Raw genomic sequence first — 24,362 nt, 5'->3', positions numbered from 1 at the left:
CAAGATGCTCTTTTTATACCCAGTCATGTTAAGGACCTATTGCCAATTGACCTAATGAGTTGCAATTTGGTCCTCCAGCTGTTCCTTTTTTGTACCTTTAATTTTTCCAGCCTCTTATTGCCCCTGTTCCAACTTTTTTGAGATGTGTTGCTGTCATGAAATTTCAAATGAGCCAATATTTGGCATGAAATTTCAAAATGTCTCACTTTCGACATCTGATATGTTGTCTATGTTCTATTGTGAATACAATATCAGTTTTTGAGATTTGTAAATTATTGCATTCCGTTTTTATTTACAATTTGTACTTTGTCCCAACTTTTTTGGAATCGGGGTTGTATGATAATTTAAAAAAAAACAGTATATACAAAAATATCATGTGGTGCAATTTGCTTATGAGGTAGAAGGATCAATAGCAGCAGAGTTTATGTTTAAAGTGGTATGTGTACAGAGAGGGTGGTTAGTGCACCAGACAGGTTAGAGTGCATGTGAAGAAGGGGGAAGGGGCTGGAGAGGTGAGTAGAGGGACAAGGATGGCAGAGAGTTGAGGAGCTGAACCGCTCTTGGGACAAAGGTCGCTCTTCTCCTCTGTGTTCGGCAGCTCGGACAACGGAGCCGGCGTCCTGAGGGGAGCCACTCAAATGCAGGGAACAGGACTTGTGAAGGGTCCTGAAGAATCCTGCCCACTGAGTTTACTGTCTGCTGTTCACACAGACTTGAGAGTGACCTGAGAGGGAGACCAATAATTTTAGAGCACACCTTGACTGTGCTCTGCAGGCAGTTTTTGTTCTGAAGGCTAAGGGAGTAGAACCAGCAGGTTATGGAAAACGTCATTATATTCTCAATGAAGGAGTAGTAGAAAGTAGTCATAATGTCCTTGCTGACCCCAAAGGGCTTAAGCTTCCTCAGGAGGTACTGTCACTGTTGGCACTTTCTGAAGATCTCCTCTGTGTTGGAGGCAAATCTGAGTTTATTATCAAAGATTGTGCCCAAGTACTTGTGCTCCTCAACGATCTCCACCAGCTTCCCATGAATGGTGGTGATGACTGCAGCAGCACTCTGCTTGTTATTAAATGTCACTACCGCGTCTTTAGTCTTGCTGGAATTCAGTTCCAGGCAGGAGTTGTCACACCACTCCACAAAGTCCTGCAGAGCTGAGTTGTGGTGTTGTGAGGGGCCAGAGAGCAGAGACGAGAGCACTGTGTCATCTGCATATTTAACCAGGTGACAGTTTGGCTGAGTGGCCCTGCAGTCGTCAGTGTACAGGATGAAGAGCAGAGGTGAGAGGATGCAAGCAGAGGTGAGAGGACGCAGAAGAAGACAAAGACAACAATGTCAAAAGGTAAACATGCACATGCGCACACGGGACTTCCCCGTCTGCTTGACTGTGTGAAGCGAGCGATTTCATGCACATTATTTGCTAGGGAATCCCCTCAAATTAAAGAACTTCCCAGCCACAGAATGGCCTGATTTTTTTAAAGAAATAAACATATGTCACAATGACCAAATTTCAGAGGGAACTAAATTTCACCGATTTTATGAAATCAAAAGGCTGTTTACTTTTAACATATTTCTTTCAAAGATTCTACTTTTCACATTATTGCTAGTAACATTATTTTAATGAAGAATGTTGCATTAAATTATAAAGGATGCTTAATACAAGCATTTCCACTCATGGTTCAGAGTTTTGGACTCCACTGCATATACTCATACTTCATAGTTAAAATAAAACCAGCAATACTTGCTGAGCCCTACTGAAATCAACTGTAAACAACAGTGTCATGGATACAATAATGAGGCCCTAAGGAACAATGCTGATACCGCCCTCTCTCTCTGCCACATGGTTCCTTAAGTCTGTTATACAAAATCAGTTACCACAGACAAAAGGGCACAAATCTGTGTTCCAATGAAAAAAAACATTATTTACCATTGCATAGTAGTTGCTGTTGACCATGAGGGGTCCACGTCCTCGCAGGTAAATGTACTCCTCCCACCAGTCACTGACCTGCCATAACAGAGCAATAGCAGAGTTTAAACAGGGATTCAAATGTCATTACTCTGACCTCAAATGTAGTCAGTGTAAGATAATGACAACTTACATAATTGGAGGCCCAAAAGGCCTTGAGCTTCAGGTACCACTGGAGTTTGGGGCCCATGTTCTTCTCAAAGTCCTTCGCCAGTCCTTCCATATGTTTGTACTGCTCATCATCCATTAGAGGACGCACTGATTCGAGGTACTGGACAAATGATATGCTATATGTTTAGACAAACAAAATATGTCTAACCTGCGGCAGCCGAGAGAGGCCCTTCATATAATTTTTTTTTTATTCACCTTGTTATCCCGAGATAACGACATAATTAATTCAGGATCTCGAGAAAACAACACAACTAATTTGAGATCTTGAGAAAACAAAACCGTTATTTCAAGATCTTGAGAAAACAAAACTGTTATTTCGAGATCTTGAGAAAACAAAATTATTCCGTGATCTCGAGAAAACAAAACAATTATTTCATGATCTTGAGTAAACAGCTGAGAAATGGTTCATTCAGGTGCGCCAAGAGACTTGTGATATGCTGACTTTGGGGCTATTTCTCATTCTGTATAGACGCAACTTTGGTCATTAGAATGTCTGGAATAATCGATCACCTAATAAGGCAATATTTTGATCAGGGGTTGACACAGGGAGAGATTGCATAATTGTTTTGTTTTTTCAAGATCACGGAATAATTGTTTTGCTTTCTCGAGATCTCGAATTAGCTGTGTTGTTTTCTCGACATCCTGAATTAATTATGCCGTTATCTCGGAATAACGGTTTTGTTTTCTCGAGATCTCGAATTAGTTGTGTTGTTTTCTCGAGATCCTGAATTAATTATGTCGTTATCTCAGGATAACAAGGTGAATAAAAAAAGATTATATGAAGGGCCTCTCGCAGCTTCCGTACTAACCCTATTTAAATCATCGTAACATTGTGGTGAGTAAATGTGCTGAAGTCTCAGTGTGTTTTGGACCAAGTCTTCTCTGGAAGTATAAATCTTACATTACTTTAAAGAGTGATTAGAGACCGGTAAAGAAGGATGGATATTATGTCTTCCTTAACATTACAACTGAAAACAATCTTATGAGTAAGGCCTCGGTCCCACAACACTGATAACTATAGCTATACCTATAACTACAACTATGACTATACGTCTGCCTGAATTTAGTTCCAGTCTGGAGCAGTCACACCACAACTATAATCCTGACTATAATATAGCTTGGTGCTGCCACTCAGGGAAATAAATGCATGCAACTTAGGAGTCATGGAAGATTTTTTCAAGTAGTAGCGCATTATTCCAGGTTGTACTGTATAGCTTGGACTTCAAAACAACCCATGCACACACTCCAGTGGTTGACAAAATATTGATAAATTATGGACTATGGAAGTATAATAAAAAAGGATACAAAATACAGAGTGATTACGGATTTTAATACGGATGCATCATGGAGGCTAATAATTTACGGAGTGGTCACGGACATTTCAGTATATTACAGATTGGTTACTGATCTCATATGGATGATGCATCATGGATAAAAAAATTAAGAAGTCTCAAACAATTAAATGTTTGGACTGCCAAAGTTCATACTTAAAATATCTTACCTGCATTTATGTTTACTTTATTAATTTACTATTGATATATTGCTCTCCTATGATGAACTAAATTTCATTGTACATTTGTGCAGTGACAATAAAGGCATTCTATTCATTCTATTCTATTCTATATTTCACAGAAAATCACATATCTGTGAATAAAAGATCTGTGCTTTGTATTATTTTTTTAAATTTTCCATGAATCTGTATTCCGTGACTTCATGATGCAACAAGGACGTACGAAGATGCCCGGGTAAAACAGCATGTGCTCAGACAACGTCACATGTAAACAGTTACCTGATTGGTCAGATGTTTTATCAGATGAGGTCCAGGTCTAGAAAAATCTCTCCAGAAGCAATCTCACCGATACGGATAAACCCAGGCCTGGGCTATAGTTATCGTTATCGGTCTGGTGTGAGCACCAACCACATAAACTGCAGGAGACTGATTTATTTTTAGTTACCGTTATAGTTATTGGTATTGTGGCACCAGGCCATAAAATCTAAGGAAATATTACTTGAGTGTTTCACTCACTGATATCCAATTATACACTCTAATGCTTATTTAAAAACAAAGCAATAAAAAGGATGTAACTTTGAAATTGCAGTTCAGTAACATTTTCATAAAATCAACACCAAAACCAAGTTTGCATAAAATAACCTTATGCAAACTTGATGTTGGATATGCCTTTATGTTGAAAGGCATAAGAAAATTCATATTTTTTTGTAAAGGCTTGATTCTTGTCTTCTGTTAAACAGCTCGAGACTCACTCTTTTCACTGTGTGCTTCACAGGAGGCACGGGTAGACGTGGCAGTGAGCTCTGGAAACTGTACAGCATTGGCTTCGGTCCAGAGAACAACTTCACCAGTAACTGCAGTGATAAGAGACATCAAACAAGTGGAATGGAAACACAACTACATGCCATAAAACCTACTAACAAGCTCTGAAGGACAAATACAGTACATAGCTTTTCCAGATACACAGTACATGCAACAGTTGTGCGACAAGGGCAGAGCAACAAACAAACATTTTCAAAGGACACTTTTTTTGTGTGTAAAAGCTCATTTTTGGGAAAGACATTAATTTATGCTTGCATACACTGGCAAAGCGAACTCACCAGCCAAATTTTGGTGCTTATGGACATCGACCCATGGCGATTGTACATCCAACCATGCCAGGACAACAGAGATTTCAGGACGTTCCTCATGATAAAGGTTATGGTGACCCAAATCCCTGTACCAATCAGCATTCCACCAAGGATACGCTGGGTATCTTCTGTTATGTACTTACTGTAGAGAAACAGAACCATTTACAAATGTGGCTACTCCACAATTTCAGACCTATAGGTGGTGATCAACCTTTTCAGACTGCTACCAGTGAGAAAGCTTTGACCCTTTTTAAGTTCACACAATAGCATAATTCACCCCAAGATTTCTATCTTCATACAGAATTTATAAACAGGACAAGCCTTTGAGGTTTGTGTTGTTTTTGCAGGAAATGTGCTTAGGATATCACAGCAGAACAGGCCCTTCTCTATCTGAACATCACCAGCCTTCTACCTGCTTGTTCTCACGTTCCATTAGAGCAGTTAGTAGATCTGTGTTAACTGCCAATATCGAGATACACAACATACATGATTTTTAAGGGTTCAGTGTTTAAATGGTGTAACCTTGAGCTTCTTCCCTTAAGCTGTAATGAAATATTGATACAAGCAGCTTTGCATTTGCAAATCATCTTTTGTAAAACAGGGCTCTAAAATCAAATCTTTGGGAAATGTTCTGGATAGGTTTTTAACCATTTACAGTATAGTACCAGTCAAACTTTTGGACACACCTTCTAATTCAGTGTTTTTTCTTTATTTTTATTAATTAAAAAACACTTCATATCTTAAAGTAATGATGGACTGTTGTTTCTCTTTACTTAAAGGATATGGGACATGGATTTTTACCTGGGCATAATTATGTATAAAGGACATAAGAAATGCCATCTAAATCACTGCAGGGCGTCAAAAATGTGAAAATCATCACATTATTCAAGTTTTTCTATACATCAGCGTAAAACAAGGATTCGTTAATGAGCTAGGTGAGGTGGTCACGTGACCCGTGACATCACAAAAACTTTCCATGGAGCCAGCGCTTGGGAATCTAATGTAAACAGGTTACCGAAATGGACACCATCGACAGTGACATTCCCGATGTTTCACAGAGATGTGAAGTTAGACCCTATCAATTCAAACCAATAGCTGGAAATTCACATGAACATGGATCTTGTCTGACGGGTCAGATGATTCTGAGAGTGAGAGTTCATTCAATCCCCATGAAACTGAAAGCGGTCGGCTCGATAACACTTCCTGGTAAGTTAAAAACAATTCTGCTCGATAACACTTCCTGGTAAGTTAAAAACAATTCTGCTCAAAGGCTAATGATCTGTTGAAAGAAGTATTATTTTTGTATCATACATTGAAAGTTCATCATAGATCTAGCTAAAGTCCGTTGCAAGCTAGTTTTTTTTTTGCTGATATTTTTCGAGATTGATTGAGATACAATGCTTCCAGAGTCCGAGATGAAAACATTCAAAATGGCGAAACGAGTCAGAATTATGATAATCAATAATTGATACACCCAAAATTATAATACTAATCCTTACCTTGGCTTTCAGTCGCTTAGTGCAGAGGTCTTCAACAGGGGGGTCACGAAATCGCACCGGATCACTCATATCAACAAAAATATTCCTGCCCTGTCCCCTGGCCTCCGTGCAGGGATGCAAACAGCGCGCCTTTCGGTGGATGCCGCCTTTTTCACGGCTGAATCACGCAGATCCGATTAAAAAAAAAATAAAATAGCGATGTTGGTTCATGGAGCATGAGGCATGAAGTGTAAGGATGAGAGAGAGGCGGTTTGGGTCGGGAAGCTGCGCACATTTGTGCAGCCTGGCGCAGGTGTGCGCGGCTTCCCGATTTGAACTGTTTTTTTTTTTCTCATCCTTATGCTTCCTGTTTCATGAATTAATATCGCTCAGTACCTGAGTATTAATGTTGAAAGAATCCTCAGTGAAATGGTCCGAATACAGTTTGTGGGAAACAGTAGGTGCAAAGTTTTTTTCAACAGGTGTTCTGTAAAGTTGTCCTACCAAGCCTACTGCGCATGCGCGAAGCCTACTGCGCATGCGCAGGTGAGCCCACACTTTCCTCAGCTTCGGGCCCTTGGGGAATGCAAAAAAACTTACTCCAGGGCATTTCCCATTGGAATTATTGCAACCATAAGCAGCACAATACACCATGATGTCCAATGTATGATGTCCAATGTACTTTAAAGACTATAAAAACAATTTTCTTGTCATCCACTTCTCCATTCATCTACCCGCTTGTGTTGTGCCCGAAAGTTTTTGTGACGTATGATCACGTGACAGCGGCTCTTCCGGTTGCAAAAAATGCATATCGGAAGTCGAGCAGAAATGCCATATAATCATCACGAATATAATGATTTTGCTGAATTTAATAGATGATTTTGTATTTGTTGATGCAATTAATTCATATTTTTAATGGAAAGAAACTGATATAGCCAGTGGCGGCTGGTAGTCTTTCAAACAGGGGAGGCTGGTTGGTTACGATATTTCCAGATTTTAAAAGAAAAAACATCAATTTTGCCCATACTCTTGCCTCTGATCTGGCTGATTGTTGGCAGCGTCACAAACTGTGAAATAACAGGTTCTTTTGGCCCATTAGCCTACTGTCCAATATACATGATGGTGGTGTTGGGGGGGTTATATTTTAACATTTTATATTTTAAAATTGTGGCATGTTGTTTAAAAATTGATCATTATTGAAAGCAGCTCTTTGTCAGGAACCTCAGCAGTAGAGCTGGGTGCCACACATTTCATTCAATGACACTTTCCCTATATTTTACTTATTTTGACTGAGAAATGTTTTATTGACAATTTTGATAACCCTTCACTTTTAATCCAGGTCTGTAGTGTGAAATGTTCTCGGCTGTGTTTTTGTTTAAAAATGTTTTCCAAATTGTAGCTGTGTTTAATTCATATCCAGAGAAATATATATTCCAATATAATATACTCAGCATAAACATTTTAAATAGATTCTATATTTTTGGTCCATCCATGACATATTACTAAAGTAGCCTATTTACTGTTGTTGATGTGGATCACTTGCTGTTAGCCAATTCACTTTCTCGTACCAGGAGAGCTGAAAGGAACGAGTATTATTTCCCTACCTTTTTCACCAAGTCAATTTGAGGCGTTGGTCTCTTTAATTTTAATTTTTTCCTTGAAAGGAAGACTGGCAAATGGCTTCGCCAAAATTAAATGAGCAATGCTTGGCATCCGTGCGCAGCTTTCTTGCTAGCTGACTAGCCCCCCTCAAGTTCAAGTTCAGTCACTCAAATAAACGACATTTCTGGAACTAAGATAGCAAACTTGACAACACTATATTTACACTTTACTTACAATGAAAATATATACAAACTAAAAAAAGCTGGTAGAAACCGTATGTAATGAATGAAATCGAAATGTAAGCTGATCTCTTACAATACACCACAGCACTTGCGAATCCGCATGGGACTGAATTGATGTTGCCAGATACTGCTGACGTTATCCAGCCCAAAATATGTTCAAAACCCGCCAATATGCACTTAAAACCGCTCAATTGAGCGGGAAACCCCCAATCTGGCAACACTGTAACCGCTGCCTGTCTATAGTTGAAACAAGCTGTCAATCAAAGAAAATATCCGGCCGCTTTCACCAATCACCAGTCTCCTCGCGGAAACTGCCATGTCCCTCCCATGTGAGGCTCGGAGTCCGTGGGCGGGCGTTTTCGCAGTATTTGTCCAATAACCGTCTTGCGTTTTGAGATTGAAAAGTGCAGAGCTCCCAAATGCCATTGAAGTCCACTGAGGCTGGGAGTCCGTGGGAGTCCGTGGGCGGGCGTTTTCGCAGTATTTGTCCAATAACCGTCTTGCATTTTGAGATTGAAAAGCGCAGAGCTCCCAATGCCATTGAAGCCCACTGAGGCTGTGCTGCATCGCGCTGTCACGAGGGGGAGAAACTCACGCACACATTAAAGTTATAAGGGCATTTTTAGAGGAGGCTGAGCCTCCCTCGTTGTCTTAGAGCAATCGCCCGTGGATATAGCGTGCTTATATGTTTCATGTCCCATATCCTTTAAGGCTTTGGGTTATGGTTAAGTGAATGAAATTTTGTTGAATTTGAATGACGACCACATGAGTTTTATTGCATGCAAAATTTGGTTCCATGGCCAAAGTATGTAAATAAACATGACGGATTATAATTAATATGATTACTGAATGTTTCCCACCAAAACCTCTAATGAAACTTCACTTTCTTACATGAAGCAGTTTATTAGGCTTGTCAATATCTCAAAAAAAAAGTTATGAGAAAAATTTTCTTATTTTTATGCTTCAGGTCACAGCTTTTGGTTTAATTTCAGTGGAAAACAAGGAGAAAATAATGTTAATTAATGCAGGTTTCAAATGACCAGTGTTTTGCTATTACTCAACCTATAACTTCCATCTTGGTACCATTTTAAAGGGTTTTTCAAGCTCTTTCGATCTGTACTATTTGTTTTAGCATTTAACCATATTCATGTCTTAAAATAATGATGGATGTCATTTCTGTTTACTTAGTTGAGCGGTTCTTGCTATAATATGAATTACTACAGTTGTGGAATAGGGCTATTTACTGTATTTTTATTGTTTACTATTTACTGTTTGATCTCAAACACATTAAGAAGACAAGCAATTGCACTAATTAACTTTTGATGAAGCACACCTGTTAATTGAAAAGCATTCCAGGTGAATACCTCATGAAGCTGGTTAAAATAATACCAACAGTGTACAAAGCGTCATCAAGGTAAACACGGGCTACTCTGAAGAATCTAAAATATGAAAGTTTGTTTTTCTAAACTCTTTTTTTTGTTTATTACATAATTCCATATATGTTCCATATGTTATTTCATAGTTTTGATGTCTTTAGTATTGTTCTTCAATATAGAAAACAATCAAAGTACAAAAAAATCCATGAATGAATAGGTGTGTCCAAACTTTTGATTGATACTCATCTCATCTCATTATCTCTAACCGCTTTATCCTGTATGTTTGTAATAAATATGTAATTTCCATCTTCAATCCAGGATGGCCCACCATATGGGTATCATGAATGCACTCCAGCAAGAGCTAGGTTATTGGCACAGGTGCTGTTGTGCTTTGTCTGTGTGAAGGGGTTTGCTCTCCTGGATCTGTTAAATTCACTGTCTCCATATACACCTGCCTTACAATGCTTTCTGGCTATTATATTCCCACCCACCCAAGGAGGAATCATGTAAGAGCTTTAACATTCTTTGCCCCTGGAAGGTAAGTAACAACAAAGTAATAACTTATCCAGGGTTAGCACAGAACCTGTGGCGCTCCCACATCTTTATTGCTACATGGATAATCGTTAATGATGATACTTCAAATGCCTAGTGTTTACATATGAAAAACCACATAACTCCATATTTGTTCCATATGGGTTATCATCATAGCTTTGATGTCTTCAGTATTGTTCTATCCATCCATTTTCTGCCACTTATCCGGGTCTGGGTTGCAGGGGTAGCAGCCTAAGCAGAGCAGCCCAGACTTCCCTCTCCCCGGCCACCTCCACCAGCTCTTCCAGGGAAATACCGAGGCATTCCCAGGCTAGCCGAGAGATGCAATCTCTCCAGCGTGTCCTGGGTCTGCCCCGGGGTCTCCTCCCAATGGGGCACGCCCAGAGAACCTCCCCTGGGAGGTGTCCAGGGGGCATCCTAACAAGGTGCATGAACCACCTCAACTGACTCTTTTCGATGTGGAGGAGCAGCGGTTCTACTCGGAGTCTCTCCCGAATGACCAAGCTTCTCACTGTGTCTCTAAGGGACAGCGCAGCTACCCTGCAGAGAAAACTCATCTCATTCTTTTGGTCACTACCCACAGCTCGTGACCATAGGTGAGGGTGGGAACGTAGATGGACCAGTAAATTGAGAGCTTTGCCTTTTGGCTCAGCTCTCTCTTCATCACAATAGACCAGTTTAGCGGCCGCATCACTGCTGATGCTGCCCCGATCCGTCTGTCCAACTCTCGTTCCCCCCTACCCTCACTCGTGAACAAGGCCCCGAGATACTTAAACTCCTCCACTTGAGGTAGCAACTTCCCCCTGACCTGAAGTAGGCACTCCACCCGTTTCCGGCTGAGCGCCATGGCCACGGACTTGAGGGAGCTGATCCTCATCCCAGCCGCTTCACACTCAGCTGCAAACCGTTCCAGCACATGCTATAGGTCACAGATTGATGAAGCCAACAGGACCACATCATCTGCAAAAAGCAGAGATGCGATCCTGATGCAACCAAACCAGACACCCTCTGTCGCTTGGCTGCACCTAGAAATTCTGTCCATAAAAGTTTTGAACAGAACCAGTGACAAAGGGCAGCCCTGGCGGAGTCCCACATGCACTGGGAACAAATCCAACTTGCTACCGGCAATGCAAACCAAACTCCTGCTCCAGTCATACAGGGTCTGAATGGCCCACAGCAGTGGGCCCCAAACCCCATACTCCCGAAGCACCTCCCTACAGGGAACCACAAGGGACATGGTAGTAAGCCTTCTCCAGGTCCACAAAACACATGTAGACCGGTTGGGCAAATTCCCATGCACCTTCCAGTACCCTTGCAAGGGTAAAAAGCTGGTCCAGTGTTCCACGACCAGGATGAAAACAGCATTGTTCCTCCTGAATCCAAGGTTCAATTATCAACCGGACTCTCCTCTCCAGCACCCCAGCATAGGCTTTCCTAGGGAGACTGAGAAGTGTGATCTCCCTATAGTTGGAACACACTCTCCTTTTTAAAAAGGGTGACCATCACCCCAGTCTGCCAATCCAGAGGCACTGTCCCTGACCTCCACACAGTGTTGAAGAGGCGTGTCAGCCAAGACAGCCCAACATCATCCAGCGCCTTCAGGAACTCAGGACGAATTTCATCCACCCCCGGAACCTGGCCACAAAGGAGCTTTTTAACCACCTCGGCAACCTCAGCCCCTGTGATGGACGAGTTCTCCCAAGCACCCTCAGACTCTGTGTCCTCCTCGGACAACATGAAGGTGGGATTGAGGAGATCTTCAAAGTATTCCTTCCACCACCGGACAATGTCCCCAGTAGAGGTCAACAGCACTCCATCCCCACTATAAACAGTCAGGACAGAGCACTGCTTCCCCTTCCTGAGCCGCTGGACGGTTTATCAGAATCTCTTCAAGGCTGACTGAAAGTCACTTTCCATGGCCTCACCAAACTCATCCCACACCAGAGTTTTTGCTTCAGCAACTGCCAGAGCCACATTCTGCATGGCCCGTCGGTATCTGTCAGCTGCCTCTGGAGACCCACAGGCTAACCAAGCCTGTTAGGAATCTTTCTTCAGCTTGACGTCTCCCCTCACTGCAGGTGTCTGCCACCAGGTTCGGGGATTATCACCATGACAGGCACCAACAACCTTGCAGCTGTACCTCTGCACAGCCACCTCAGCAATGGAGGTACGGAACATGGTCCACTTGGACTCAGTGTCCCCATCCTTCCCCGGTATGCAGCTGAAGTTCTGCTAGAGGTGGCAGTTGAAGATCTGATGGACGGGAGCCTCCTCCAGACGTTTCTAGCATACCCTCACTACATGTTTGGGCCTACGAGGTCTGTCCGGCCTCCTCCCCTGCCATCTGATCCAGCTCACTACTAGGTAGTGATCAGTTGACAGCTCTCTCCTCTCTTCACCCCAGTGTCCAAGATATACAGTCGCAGATCAGATGAAATGACTACAAAGTCAATCATCAATCTACAGCCTAGGGTGTCCTTGTGCCACGTACATTTATGGACACCCTTATGCTCGAACATGGTGTTTGTTATGGCCAAACCATGCATGGCACAGAAGTCCAACAACAGAACACTGCTCAGGTTCAGATCAGGCAGGCCGTTCCTCCCAATCACACCCCTCCAGATCTCACTGTCATTGTCCACGTGAGCATTGAAGTACCCCAGTAAAACAATGGAGTCCCCTCATGATCCACTGTCTAGTACCCCACTCAAGGACTCCAAGAAGGCCAAGTACTCTGAACTACCATTTGGCACATAAGCACAAATGACAGTCAGAGACCGTTCCCCAACCCAAAGGCGCAGGGAAACGACCCTCTCATTTACTGGGGAGAACTCCAATGTTATTGCACCAAACTGGGGGCTACCAATAGCCCCACCCCTGCCCAGCACCACTCACCCTTGGCAACTCCAGCATGGAAGAGAGTCCAACCTCTCTCCAGGAAATTGGTTCCAGAGCCCAAGCTATGCATTGAGGTGAGCCCAACTATATCTAGTCAGTACCTCTCAACCTCAACTCCACCAAGGATGGTTCCAAGCCTGGCTGAAAAAGGAGGAGGGTTGGGCGTGGGGCTAGCTACCCCACCCTGTTAAACAAAGTTAGCTACAAAAACACCAAGAGGAAATCAAGACATCGTAGTCCTGGGAAGAGGGGGATCGTCAAGAAGAGTTATGACGCTGTGTGGTGAAAGCCAGAAATTGGAAGCTACAAGGCCAACCACCCTGGTCTCCACCAGGGCACCAATCAACTTCAGTACATGGAATGTCAGGACCATGTACGAAGCAGGGAAGGCAGCGCAAGTTTCTGCAGAAATGTGCAACTACAACCTAATACTGCTTGGAATCAGCAAAACGTGATGGACACAAGCTGGACAGACAAGACTAACATCAGGGGAGATGCTGCTTTATTCAGAACATAAGGAGGACAATGCCCCACACACCCAAGGAGTAGCTCTGATGTTGTCCAAAGCAGCACAGAAGGCACTCATCGGATGGGAAGCCCATGGTCCGAGGATCATCACAGCATCTTTCCAAACAAAGAAGAGGAGAATCACCATGAATGTTGTGCAGTGCTATGCCCCTACAAATAATGGCATAGAAGAAGAAATAGATCAGTTCTACAGTAGACTACAGACCATCCTAGAAAACCTCAGTGAGAGACATGTCAACATCCTAATGGGAGACTTCAACACTAAAGTGGGAAGTGACAACACTGGGTATGAAGAGGTGATGGGGAGACATGGCCCGGGTAATATGAATGAGAATGGGAAGAGGTTTGCAGACCTGTATGCTCTCAACAATCTGGTAATTGGGGGCAGCGTCTTCACGCACAAAAGGATACACAAGGCAATTTGGGTGTCACCGGACAGTACCACTGAGAACCAGATCGATCATATCTGAATCGGCAAAAAGTTCAGGAGATCCCTGCAGGATGTGAAGGTGAAGAGAGGAGCTGATGCCGCATCAGACCACCATCTGGTAGTGGCATGACTGAAGCTGAAACTGAAGAAGGAATGGATGGCATCAGCAGCACAGCACCGCAAGTACAACATATTCTCTCTGCAAGACACACACAAGAGAGAAGAATTCAGAGTGGCCCTGAACAACAGGTTCCAAGTACTGAGAAAACTGATAGAAGAGGAGGAGACAATAGACAGCAGATGGAAGAATGTCAAAGAAGCTCTGACAACATGCAGCGACATTCTCGGGCCCATGAAGTACCAACATAAAGAGTGGCTGACAACAGAAACAACAAAGATGGTTCAAGACAGGAAGGAGAAAAAAGCAAAAAGTCAACAATAGCAGAACAAAAGCTGAGAAGACAAAGGCACAAGAGGAATACACCACAACCAACAAGACTGTGAAGAAAAGCATCAGAGCCAACAAGAGAAGGTTCATCGACAGCCTGGCAGCTAAAGCAGAAGAAGCAGTGAGAAAGGGTAACATGAGTGAAGTGTACTCCATCACGAAGAAGTGGTCAGGAAAGTTCAGCAAGCCAAAGAGACCAGTCAAAGACAAGGAGGGAAAGACCTTGATGGGAGCGAAACAGCGGGACAGATGGAAGGAGCATTTTGAAAAGCTGCTAAACAGGCCAGCGCCCCCAGACCCGCCAGACATAGCACCAGCAACTTCCATCCATCTGTAGCCATTTATCCTGTCCTACAGGGTCTCAGGCAAGCTGGAGCCTATCCCAGCTGACTATGGATGAGAGGCGGGGTACACCCTGGACAAGTTGCCAGGTCATCGTAGGGCTGACACATAGACACAGACAACCATTCACACTCACATTCACATCTACGGTCAATTTAGAGCCACCAATTAGCCTAACCTGCATGCCTTTGGACTGTGGGGGAAACCGGAGCACCCACAGGAAACCCACACAGAAATGGGGAGAGCATGCAAACTCCACACAGAAAGGCCCTCGTCGGCCGCTGGGCTCAAACCCAGGACCTTCTTGCTGTGAGGTGACAGTGCTAACCACTACACCACCATGCTGCTGCACCAGCAACTGAGGATTTCCAAATCAACTGTAACATGCCAAGCAGGGAGGAGATCCATAAAGCTACTGGACAGCTGAAGAATAACAAGGCAGTGGGCCCAGACAACATACCAGCAGAGGCATTAAAGGCAGATGTAAACACCACAGTAGAGATGATGTTCCCACTGTTTGAGAATATCTGGAAGGAGGAGCAAATACCATCAGAATGGAAGGAAGGCTATCTGATCAAGCTACCAAAGAAGGGTGACCTCTGCAATTGTGCCAACTACTGAGGAATTATGCTCCTGTCCATACCAGGCAAGGTGTTCAACAGGATCATCCTGAATCGAATGAAAGACCAAGTAGATGCTCAACTCAGGGACCAGCAAGCAGGCTTCTGGAAAGACTGATCCTGCACAGATCTGATCACTACCCTGCACATCATCGTCGAACAGTCCTTGGAGTGGAACTCTCCTCTATACGTCAACTTTGTGGCCTATGAGAAGGCGTTTGACAGTTTGGACAGGAACACCCTCTGGAAGCTTCTCCATCACTATGGTGTGCCAGCCAAGATGGTCACCATCATCAAGAACTCGTATGATGGGATGTCCTGCAGAGTAGTCCATGGAGGGCAGCCCACCGTTGCCTTCGAAGTGAGGACTGAAGTTCATCAGGGGTGCTTACTCTCACCTTTCCTCTTTTTGCTGGCAATTGACTGAATAATGAAGATGTCGACGACCTGCACAAGAACAGGAATCTGGTGGACACCCTTCACACAACTTGACAATCTCGACTTTGCAGATAACCTGACACTAATGTCCCATACCCGTCAACAGATGCAGGAAAAGACCAACAGAGTGGCAGCCATCTCAGCACAAGTAGGCCTGAACATCAACAAGAGGAAGACAAAGATCCTGAGGATCAATACCACAAGTGAAGATCCCATTGAGCTGGAAGGAGAGGCCTTAGAAGAAGTAGAAGTCTTCACCTACCTGGGGAGTGTCGTGAACAAGCTGGGCGGTACCAACGCTGATGTCAGGGCCAAAATAGGCAAAGCAAGAGCAGCCTTCCAACAGCTAAAGAACATATGGAAGCCTAAGGAGCTGACTATACAAACGAAGATCAGGATCTTCAACTCCAATGTCAAGTCGGTAGTGTTGTATGGAGCAGAAACCTGGAGGACAACAGCGACTGCGATGAAGAATGTGCAGACTTTTATCAACTCATGTCGATGAAGGATCCTACAGATCCACTGGCCAAACACCATCAGCAACCAGGACCTTTGGCATAGAACCAACCAGCTCCCTGCAGAAGAGGAGATCCTAAGGAGACGCTGGAGATGGATCGGTCACACACTCCACAAGCCAGCCTCCAACATAACCAAGCAAGCAGTGACCTGGAACCCCCAAGGCAAGAGAAACAGAGGACGGCCCAGAAACACGTGGCGTCGAGACCTTGATGTTGACACCAAAAGAATGGGGTACACCTGGAGCCAGCTGGAGCAAAAAGCCCAAGAAAGGCATGCCTGGAGATCTCTCATTGGCGGCCTATGCCCCAGGAGGGGTAGTAGGCTTAAGTAAGTAAGTAAGTAAGTAAGTACCTCTCAACCTCACACACAAGCTCAGGCTCCTTCCCCACCAGAGAGGTGGTCCATATCCCAAAAGCCAGTTTTGTCAGTTGGGGATCAGTACGCCAGGGCCTCCGCCTTTGGCTGCCACCCGATCCACAATGCACCAGACCCTTACAGCACCTCCTGTGGGTGGTGGGTCCACAAGAGAGCGGTTCTGTGTTGCTCATTTGGGCTAGGCCATGGTTAGTATTGTTCTACAATGTAGAAAATAGTCAAAATACAGAAAAACCTATGAATTAGTAGGGGTGTACAAACTTTTGACTGGTACTGTATATTCCATCTCAAAATCATTTGTTTCAATGCTAAAAGAAAAATAAACATTAACTCATTCAGTAATAACAGTCTCTAATAAGTAAGCATTAAATTAGGCTAGAACTCGTCCATAAATTTGTTGTGAACTCATCCATGGTCAGAATGCTTGAATGCACCCACAGGTTTTGCACCTGATCATAATATTTTCATGAAAAAGACTGTTAAAGTATTTTAACAGTCTGTAAAAGACTGTTACACCAGCTGGGTGCATACTTCACTTGTACTAAGAGCAGGCATCTATATGGAAACAAGTGTAATCTCAAATTATTCACCATTTTTTATTAAACAAGCAAAACTACATGGCTAGTTTGTCACAAAGGAGCATCTGTTCGGTCATATTTTATAAGCTTTTTAACAGATGAGAGTTATTAGGGATTTTATCCAATCATCTCCAAACATGTGGATGTCAACCAATCAATTCGATGTGTTTTCCTATCCTTTGTTATAAACTCTTTAGTTTTCTTTCCTGCATATTCAGCCATACTCTGTCCTTCAAAACTTGTAATATTTTACTTAGTAACACAGGCTGCTGAGCAGCTACTGGTAAATATTTTAAACTAAGATGGTCCAAGTTACAGCTTGGTATGCAATTGATCTATCCATCATCTGTAGCCGCTTATCCTGTCCTACAGGGTCGCAGGCAAGCTGGAGCCTATCCCAGCTGACTATGGGCGAGAGGCGGGGTACACCCTGGACAAGTCGCCAGGTCATCGCAGCATAATAAAAATCAGTTTCTTGTTATCCTGGTTACATACAGTATGTCAAACAAATTCATGTCAGTTACATACCTGACTGGTAAATGAGTGGCCAGTTTAGTGAAGAGTCCTAAAGTTGGGTCTATCTTAGCATACTTTGTATAGCTCACATAACTCCCAACCACAAATAGGAGCCCAGAAGGACTTCCAGGATAAACTCCAGTCATAACACCATTCTGTGGAAAAAATGGCTTATTTAACTTTTATATGAACAAGCACACAACAACAAAAACACCACAAAGACAAAATAAACTGATAGTAATGTAAGAATTGATTTATTGCCATTATCAATTGACTATAAAATCATGGTCATTCCTATTGGTCATATAAAGCAATAAACACTAACACAAACATTATCTTTATCATAGGAGAGACTTTGAAAATACCTTGAACCTAATAAACCTCTTTTTCCAGGAGTGTAAGGCAGAAAGATAGATCTGCCGCAAGGCTTCATGACACAGTTGCAGGTCAATGCCATCTGGAGTGACAGTAAACTGAAAGGCTACCGCCTGATGAGCTTCTGCCATGATCACTGACTGGTCACTGTCTGAGGAAGAGAAAGCATCTATAATTTGCTTATTTATATGGATTTCAATGTTTGTCTGCTCATTCTCTGATCTGCAGATCATGCCCTGTAAAATTAAATAATTAGCATCAACATCAATTCATACCTTTTAGTGAACATTACACATGAATTTTTTTTTTCCTATACTTTCTTTCTGTCTGTACTATGAAAGCTAAGTTGAACCGGAGTCAAATTCCTCGTGTGTGTAACATACCTGGCAATAAAGTGCTTCTGATTCTGATTCTGAAATGACTTGTTTATTCTATATGTTATACATCAGTACCAGTCAAAAGTTTGGACACACCTTCTAATTCAATGTTTTTTTCTTTATTTTTATCTTTAAAAATTATCTTTATTAAGAGAATGCCAATTTTATTGTCTTTATTAAGATAATGCCAATAGTGTGCAAAGCATTATCAAGGTAAACGGTGGCAACTTTGAAGAATCTAAAATATGAAACATACTGGGGTATTTTAACACTTTCTTGTTTAACACATAATTCCATATGGTCCATATGTTATTTCATAGTTTTTATGTATTCAGTATTGTTCTACAATGTAGAAAATAGTCAAAATACAGAAAAACCTATAAGGGAGTAGGAGTGTACAAACTTTTGACTGGTACTCATAACTCATCCAATATGAGAGTTTGAATTGAGGGATAATATTCTGAGGGGGAAAAAATCCCAAAAACTTAATTTCCAAGATTAAAGTCATACTCTTACGAGAGAAATCTCAGATTTCTCCAGGATCATAAAGTCATAAATTGCAAGAAATAAAGTGTCAGAAATTACAAAAGTCACAAATTTACAAAAAAAAAGAAAGCCTTGGAAAAATAGTGGGATTATTTATTTATTTATTTCATAAATTTGTGACATCTTAATCTTGGAATTTTTTACTTTTTAATCTCGGAATTTGAGTTCTTTTCTTGCAAATGTATGAAATCAGTTACTGCTTGTTATGTTACAGAAAAACTGGAAAGTGCAACATTCCCTGTCCTGAAGATTTTTTCCATTGCAGAAAACTGTTACATTACATTAATGGCATTTAGCAGACGCTCTTATCCAGAGTGACATACAACAAACAGCCTGGGGAGCAGGTGCCTTGCTCAAGGACACGTCAGCCATTCCTGCTGGTCCAGGAAATTGAACCGGTGACCATTTGGTCCCAAAGCTGCTTCTCTAACCATTAGGCCATGGCTTCCCCAACTTTATGGCTTGTTACAAACTGCTGATACCCAAGACTCCATACATTTCCATAAATGTTAAAAGAAAAAAATCTCCTTGCCAAACACTTCACCATATCAATTACTATATTTTAAATAATAACTTTTTTTTTTTTTAATTCTGCTTAATCTCAGGCTTAGCTGATGAGGCATGTCCACCATACAAGTCCCCATATATGAGCTGTTACTATAAATATGATAATGTATTAGAACAAATGCATTAGTAAAATCTGTGATTTCCTCTGCAGCCAGGAGAGCTGTGCTGTTCTAGAAAATGGAGTAATGCCTACTGACCAAATCAGATTTGAGAATTCAACAGTGCTGTGGTATCAAGAACACTAATGTTATTGGTGCCAACTGACTTGCCAAAGAAATAAACTAGACAAACTAATTACATTATAAGCATTTAGCAGACGCTCTTATCCAGAGTGATGTACAACATACCCAGAGCAGCCTGGGGTTAGATGTCTTGCTCAAGGGCACTTCAGCCATTCCTGCTGGTCCAGGGAATTGAACTAGCAACCTTTTGGTCCCAAAGCTGCTTCTCTAACTGTTTGGCCATGGCTAATTGCCTCATTGGGAATTTTAAGAAATTCCAGTGATCATGAAAGTGTGAATAAGCAAAAGAAGTATAGGAATAATTGTATTGACAACTCACTATATTCTTTTCACCATATCTAAACAATTATATCAGTAGCCATACTGACTGCTGTATTTTACACAAAGTTAATGTCAATGAAAAGGTCAAATGATTAATAGCAATTTTATATGCCTTGATTTCTCAACCTGTAGATAAGAGCAATCCGGTGAGAATATTTTGTTTTGATTGATCTAGAGTTTTTGTCAATGAGTTTTAAAAACAGCATGCTACTAAATACAAGCAAGGAGAATGACAAAAAGAAGCCAGAGGAGACTGACACAGTTGAAGGAGTAGGTCTGATGAAGAAAAGTGGAAGATGTGTAAGCCCTTCCATCCATCCATTATCTGTAGCTGCTTATCCTGTTCTACAGGGCTGCAGGCAAGCTGGAGCTTATCCCAGCTGACTATGGGCAAGAGGCGGGGTACACCCTGGACAAGTCGCCAGGTCATCGCAGGGCTGACACAGAGACAAACAACCATTCACACTCAATTTACAGCCACCAATTAACTTAACCTGCATGTTTTTGGAGGAAACCTACACAGAGAACATGCAAACTCTACAAAGAAAGGCCCTCGCTGGCCACTGGGCTTGAACTCGGGACCTTCTTGCTGTGAGGCAACAGTGCTAACCACTACACCACCATAGATGTGTAAGCATTTGGTTGAAATTAATATGCAATTTGATTATATAGGTGGATTACTCATACAAGGCATAAATTAGCTGAGTTTATGACTCACATCCCTACTCACCTCTTGCAGAGGATGATGTGGACTTTGATTTCTTCCCTATCCGTGGAAATTTTTATTCCCTTAATATAATCCTCATTTCTCAGAATAAATAAATTAATTAACAAAATGTAATATTTGTGCTGTCAAATGTCACAATGACCTTGAAATTTGTCGCCCATGTTATTAAATATGTGAGCACAATTACAGAATAAAATCACACCATCATTGCACAGGGATTTGACCAATCTCTAGTCTTTGTGAATGATACATTTAGGACCTGCAACTTATCTAATGGAGACCTTACACCAAATGACTTCAAGAGATTTCACTTTCGCAATCAAACTTCCAGCGTTTGCTAGAGTTAGGCCATGCTCCCGTAATCTCAATCGCTGGGTTTAAGATGGTCAGGATAGCTGTCTTAAGTCAGTCTTTTTCTCTTCATGTTCTGATAAAAAGTTGCATTGCTCAACTTCAATACCTTCTTAAGCTGTGCTTGTTGTAAGTGCACAGACAGGGTTCACATACAAACTACTAAGAAACAGAGCTGTTATGTGCCAACTTGTCCAAATAGCCAGATGTTTTTCATTGACTTGTGCTTATTGCTACAATAAAAATCATGATGAACAGACCCACGGACAACCCCCATCCACCCAAGTAAATGCTTAACCTTCCTGTCCATAAATCTGTAATGATTACAGTATTTGACTGGCTTATGTTAATCATACACTGGAAGATATAGAAAGACTCTGAAAAGACTTTTAAAAGACGAAAGTCTGACACCTTCTCACATCTAAAGACAAGACATAATTAGTCAGAGTTATGCCGGCCTTACACCAAACGACTTTTCAAGTGGTTATTTTTGATTTTGCAAACACAGTGTCACTATTTGCGTGACCCAAGACTAAAGACAATATTAAAAATACAGTTGATTTTATTGGAATGTCAAGAAGAGAAAAAGACGGACTTAAGACAGCTCTCCTGACCACCTTACACCAAACAGTCGAGATGACGGGAGCATGCCCCAACTCTAGCAAAATTCTCGTGATTTTATTCCAACACTGGAAATTTGTCTGTGGTAGTGAAATCACTTGAAAGGCCTTTTGGTATAAGGCTAGAGTTAAAGAACTTTTGTGTCGATCTTGCTGAAAAATCCAACATGGTCGACCAGCCATGATCTGCCAAAACACCAACAGAGCTGGCAGGTTGTTTTCCAGCTTCCTTATTATTTATCTAAACTTGTAAGTGTTTGGGATTTCCTAATTGCCTTACTGTTATGCTCTTTAAAACAACTTGTCTGCTACACTGCATTAATAGCAGTAATTCAGAAATTGCTTCTACCAGTTTGGCCCGCTGTGTCTGTTTTGCCAGCTGGTCAGGCCAATCTGCTTTTTTCAGACTGAAATATTTTGGGTTGCGGCAACTGTATAAATTCTATACACAAAATTAACCAGCCAAATCATTTAGAGACAACTAGGCCTATCTCTCTCTCTCTTTCTCTATTTAGCATGTCACTACCATTACGTGGCCACTCTAAAGTCCATCAGAGTTTCTAGACAACATTACAGTAGTAGTAGGTTTCCTGTTGCCTTCTACTTTATTATTATAGAGGTGTTCTCCTCTCAACCATTCACACCTATGGACAATTTAGAGTAGCCAGTTAACCTAACCACATGTCTTTGGATTGTAGGGGAAAACGGAGCACCGAGAGGAAACCCACACAGACACAGGGAGAACATGCAAACTCCACTGTTACCCCTTTTCCACCAAATCAGTTCCAGGGCTGGTTCGGGGCCAGTGCTGGTGCTGGTTCACAACTCGTTCAACTTGCGAGCCAGCTGAGAACCAGTTTGCTTTTCCATAGCTCGCGGTGCTAAGGGAAGCCACGTCATTACGTCGCTGTATACGTCAATTACGTCGTTGTATACGTCATTACGTCGCTGTATACGTCAGTTACGTCGCTACGTTTGCATAAACCTTGGCGTGAATATCGAAGCAAAGACAACACGGAAGAAGCAGCAGCAACATCAATAATAATAATGGATGACTTCGCGTTTGTACAGCTGCTGCTTCTCGTCGCTTAAAAATGGCGATCTTTTGCGGTCTTGTTATTGTTGTTGGTCTTAACAACTCTGCTCCCCCGCTGACGTAAGCGGTTCTTTCCTCTGGCCCAGCAGAGAGTTGGTGCTAGCCTGGAACCGGGTTTTCTGGCCCCAGAGCCAGTTCTTTGTCAGTGGAAACAGAAAACCCGGTTCCAAACTAAGCACTGGCCCCGAACCAGCCCTGGAACTGCTTTGGTGGAAAAGGGGCAACAGAAAGGCCCCCATCAACCACTAGGCTCAAAACCCAGAACCTTCTTGCTGTGAGGCAACAGTGCTAACCACTACACCACTGTGCTGCCCTGCCTACAGCTAGGCCTGTCACGATAAATTTTGTTGGACGATATATTGTCTCAGAAATTATTGTGATAAACGATATTATTGTTGACGTCTTTTCAAGACAATTTTATGCCACTAGTAAAATAATAATCATCATGCAAATACACCCTTTCAAAGAAAAGTAAACTTTAATTAAGTCAACTTATTCAATTCAACAGTGGAACATAAATATATAAATATAAATAAATAACCTAAAGAAATAAAACAATCAAACAAAACCACTCACAACAAAAACAATAAATAAAATACAATCCAGGGCTCGACATTAGCACTTGCCCGATGGCCCAGCGGTGTTTTTTATGTCTTTCGGGCCAGTTCAGGCCACTAAATTTGGCCAAACAGTGGCCCGGGCGGGCCAGTACATTTTCGATACAAATTAACAAATCTTATTACTCATATTTTACCCAGAATTGTGAAGAAATTGTTCGTAAAATGCACCTTTTCGATACGAGGTCCGCCATCTTTGTTTTCGTCCCGCTCCGCGGCAGGAGTGTGTCGTCTTCATGCATCTTCGGAGATGTTCGGCGCTGTTCGGAAGCGTCATTTTGGCGGGAAAATAGCACCTTGTAGACGAAGACGGTTGCAGCAAGGAGACCATCAGAACGGTGAAATTCAAATAGAAATGTTCAAACTCCACGCTCCCCAACCTGGCCAAAGGCCAGGTCAACAGTTTAAATACGATCGTGCATAAATTAACTATCGGGTGTTAACGAACGGCTTCATTTTGAACTCGGCAGCCAATCAGAGCGCACGACGTCACGCTCGGTTTACAACTCGCCAAATCATAAAACAGCATTTCAACACACGCGCTTTAGCTTCAGATGGTGTAAAATCGTTCAGACTTTGTATATTAATATCAAAATTTCAGGATACACTGCCAAGAAATATGGCTACACATGTATCAATTTTTAGTGATTAAAGTATGAAGTATAAATGTTGGTTGCTATGACTGAAATAGAACAGATAAAATAATGTGGTAAATTAGATCTGATCCCATATATTATATTATTCAAATATCCAAAGATGATGAAATCTATCAAAATAGCCAAAGTAGGACTACATTAGTTCATTACA

General features: G+C 42.1%; 1 protein-coding gene across 2 annotated transcripts in view; it reads right to left on the bottom strand.

Annotated features, from left to right (window-relative positions):
• The window catches only part of cpt1ab (carnitine palmitoyltransferase 1Ab (liver)), an 85,886-nt gene that overhangs the window by 43,891 nt on the left and 17,633 nt on the right, over window positions 1-24,362 (bottom strand). For both annotated transcript variants that reach the window (XM_060915072.1, XM_060915073.1), the window contains exons 2-7: window positions 18,082-18,242; window positions 17,729-17,871; window positions 4,745-4,916; window positions 4,397-4,498; window positions 2,097-2,234; window positions 1,925-2,002 (exon numbers count right to left, since the gene is read on the bottom strand). In XM_060915072.1, the coding sequence (XP_060771055.1) occupies window positions 1,925-2,002; window positions 2,097-2,234; window positions 4,397-4,498; window positions 4,745-4,916; window positions 17,729-17,871; window positions 18,082-18,222 (774 nt within the window). In that variant the 5' untranslated portion in view covers window positions 18,223-18,242. The remainder of the gene's footprint in view (window positions 1-1,924; window positions 2,003-2,096; window positions 2,235-4,396; window positions 4,499-4,744; window positions 4,917-17,728; window positions 17,872-18,081; window positions 18,243-24,362) is intronic.

Source organism: Neoarius graeffei, chromosome 2, assembly GCF_027579695.1.
Source record: "Neoarius graeffei isolate fNeoGra1 chromosome 2, fNeoGra1.pri, whole genome shotgun sequence".
In the NCBI taxonomy this organism is placed as follows: Eukaryota; Metazoa; Chordata; class Actinopteri; order Siluriformes; family Ariidae; genus Neoarius; species Neoarius graeffei.
This window is presented reverse-complemented; position numbering and strand designations above follow the sequence as displayed.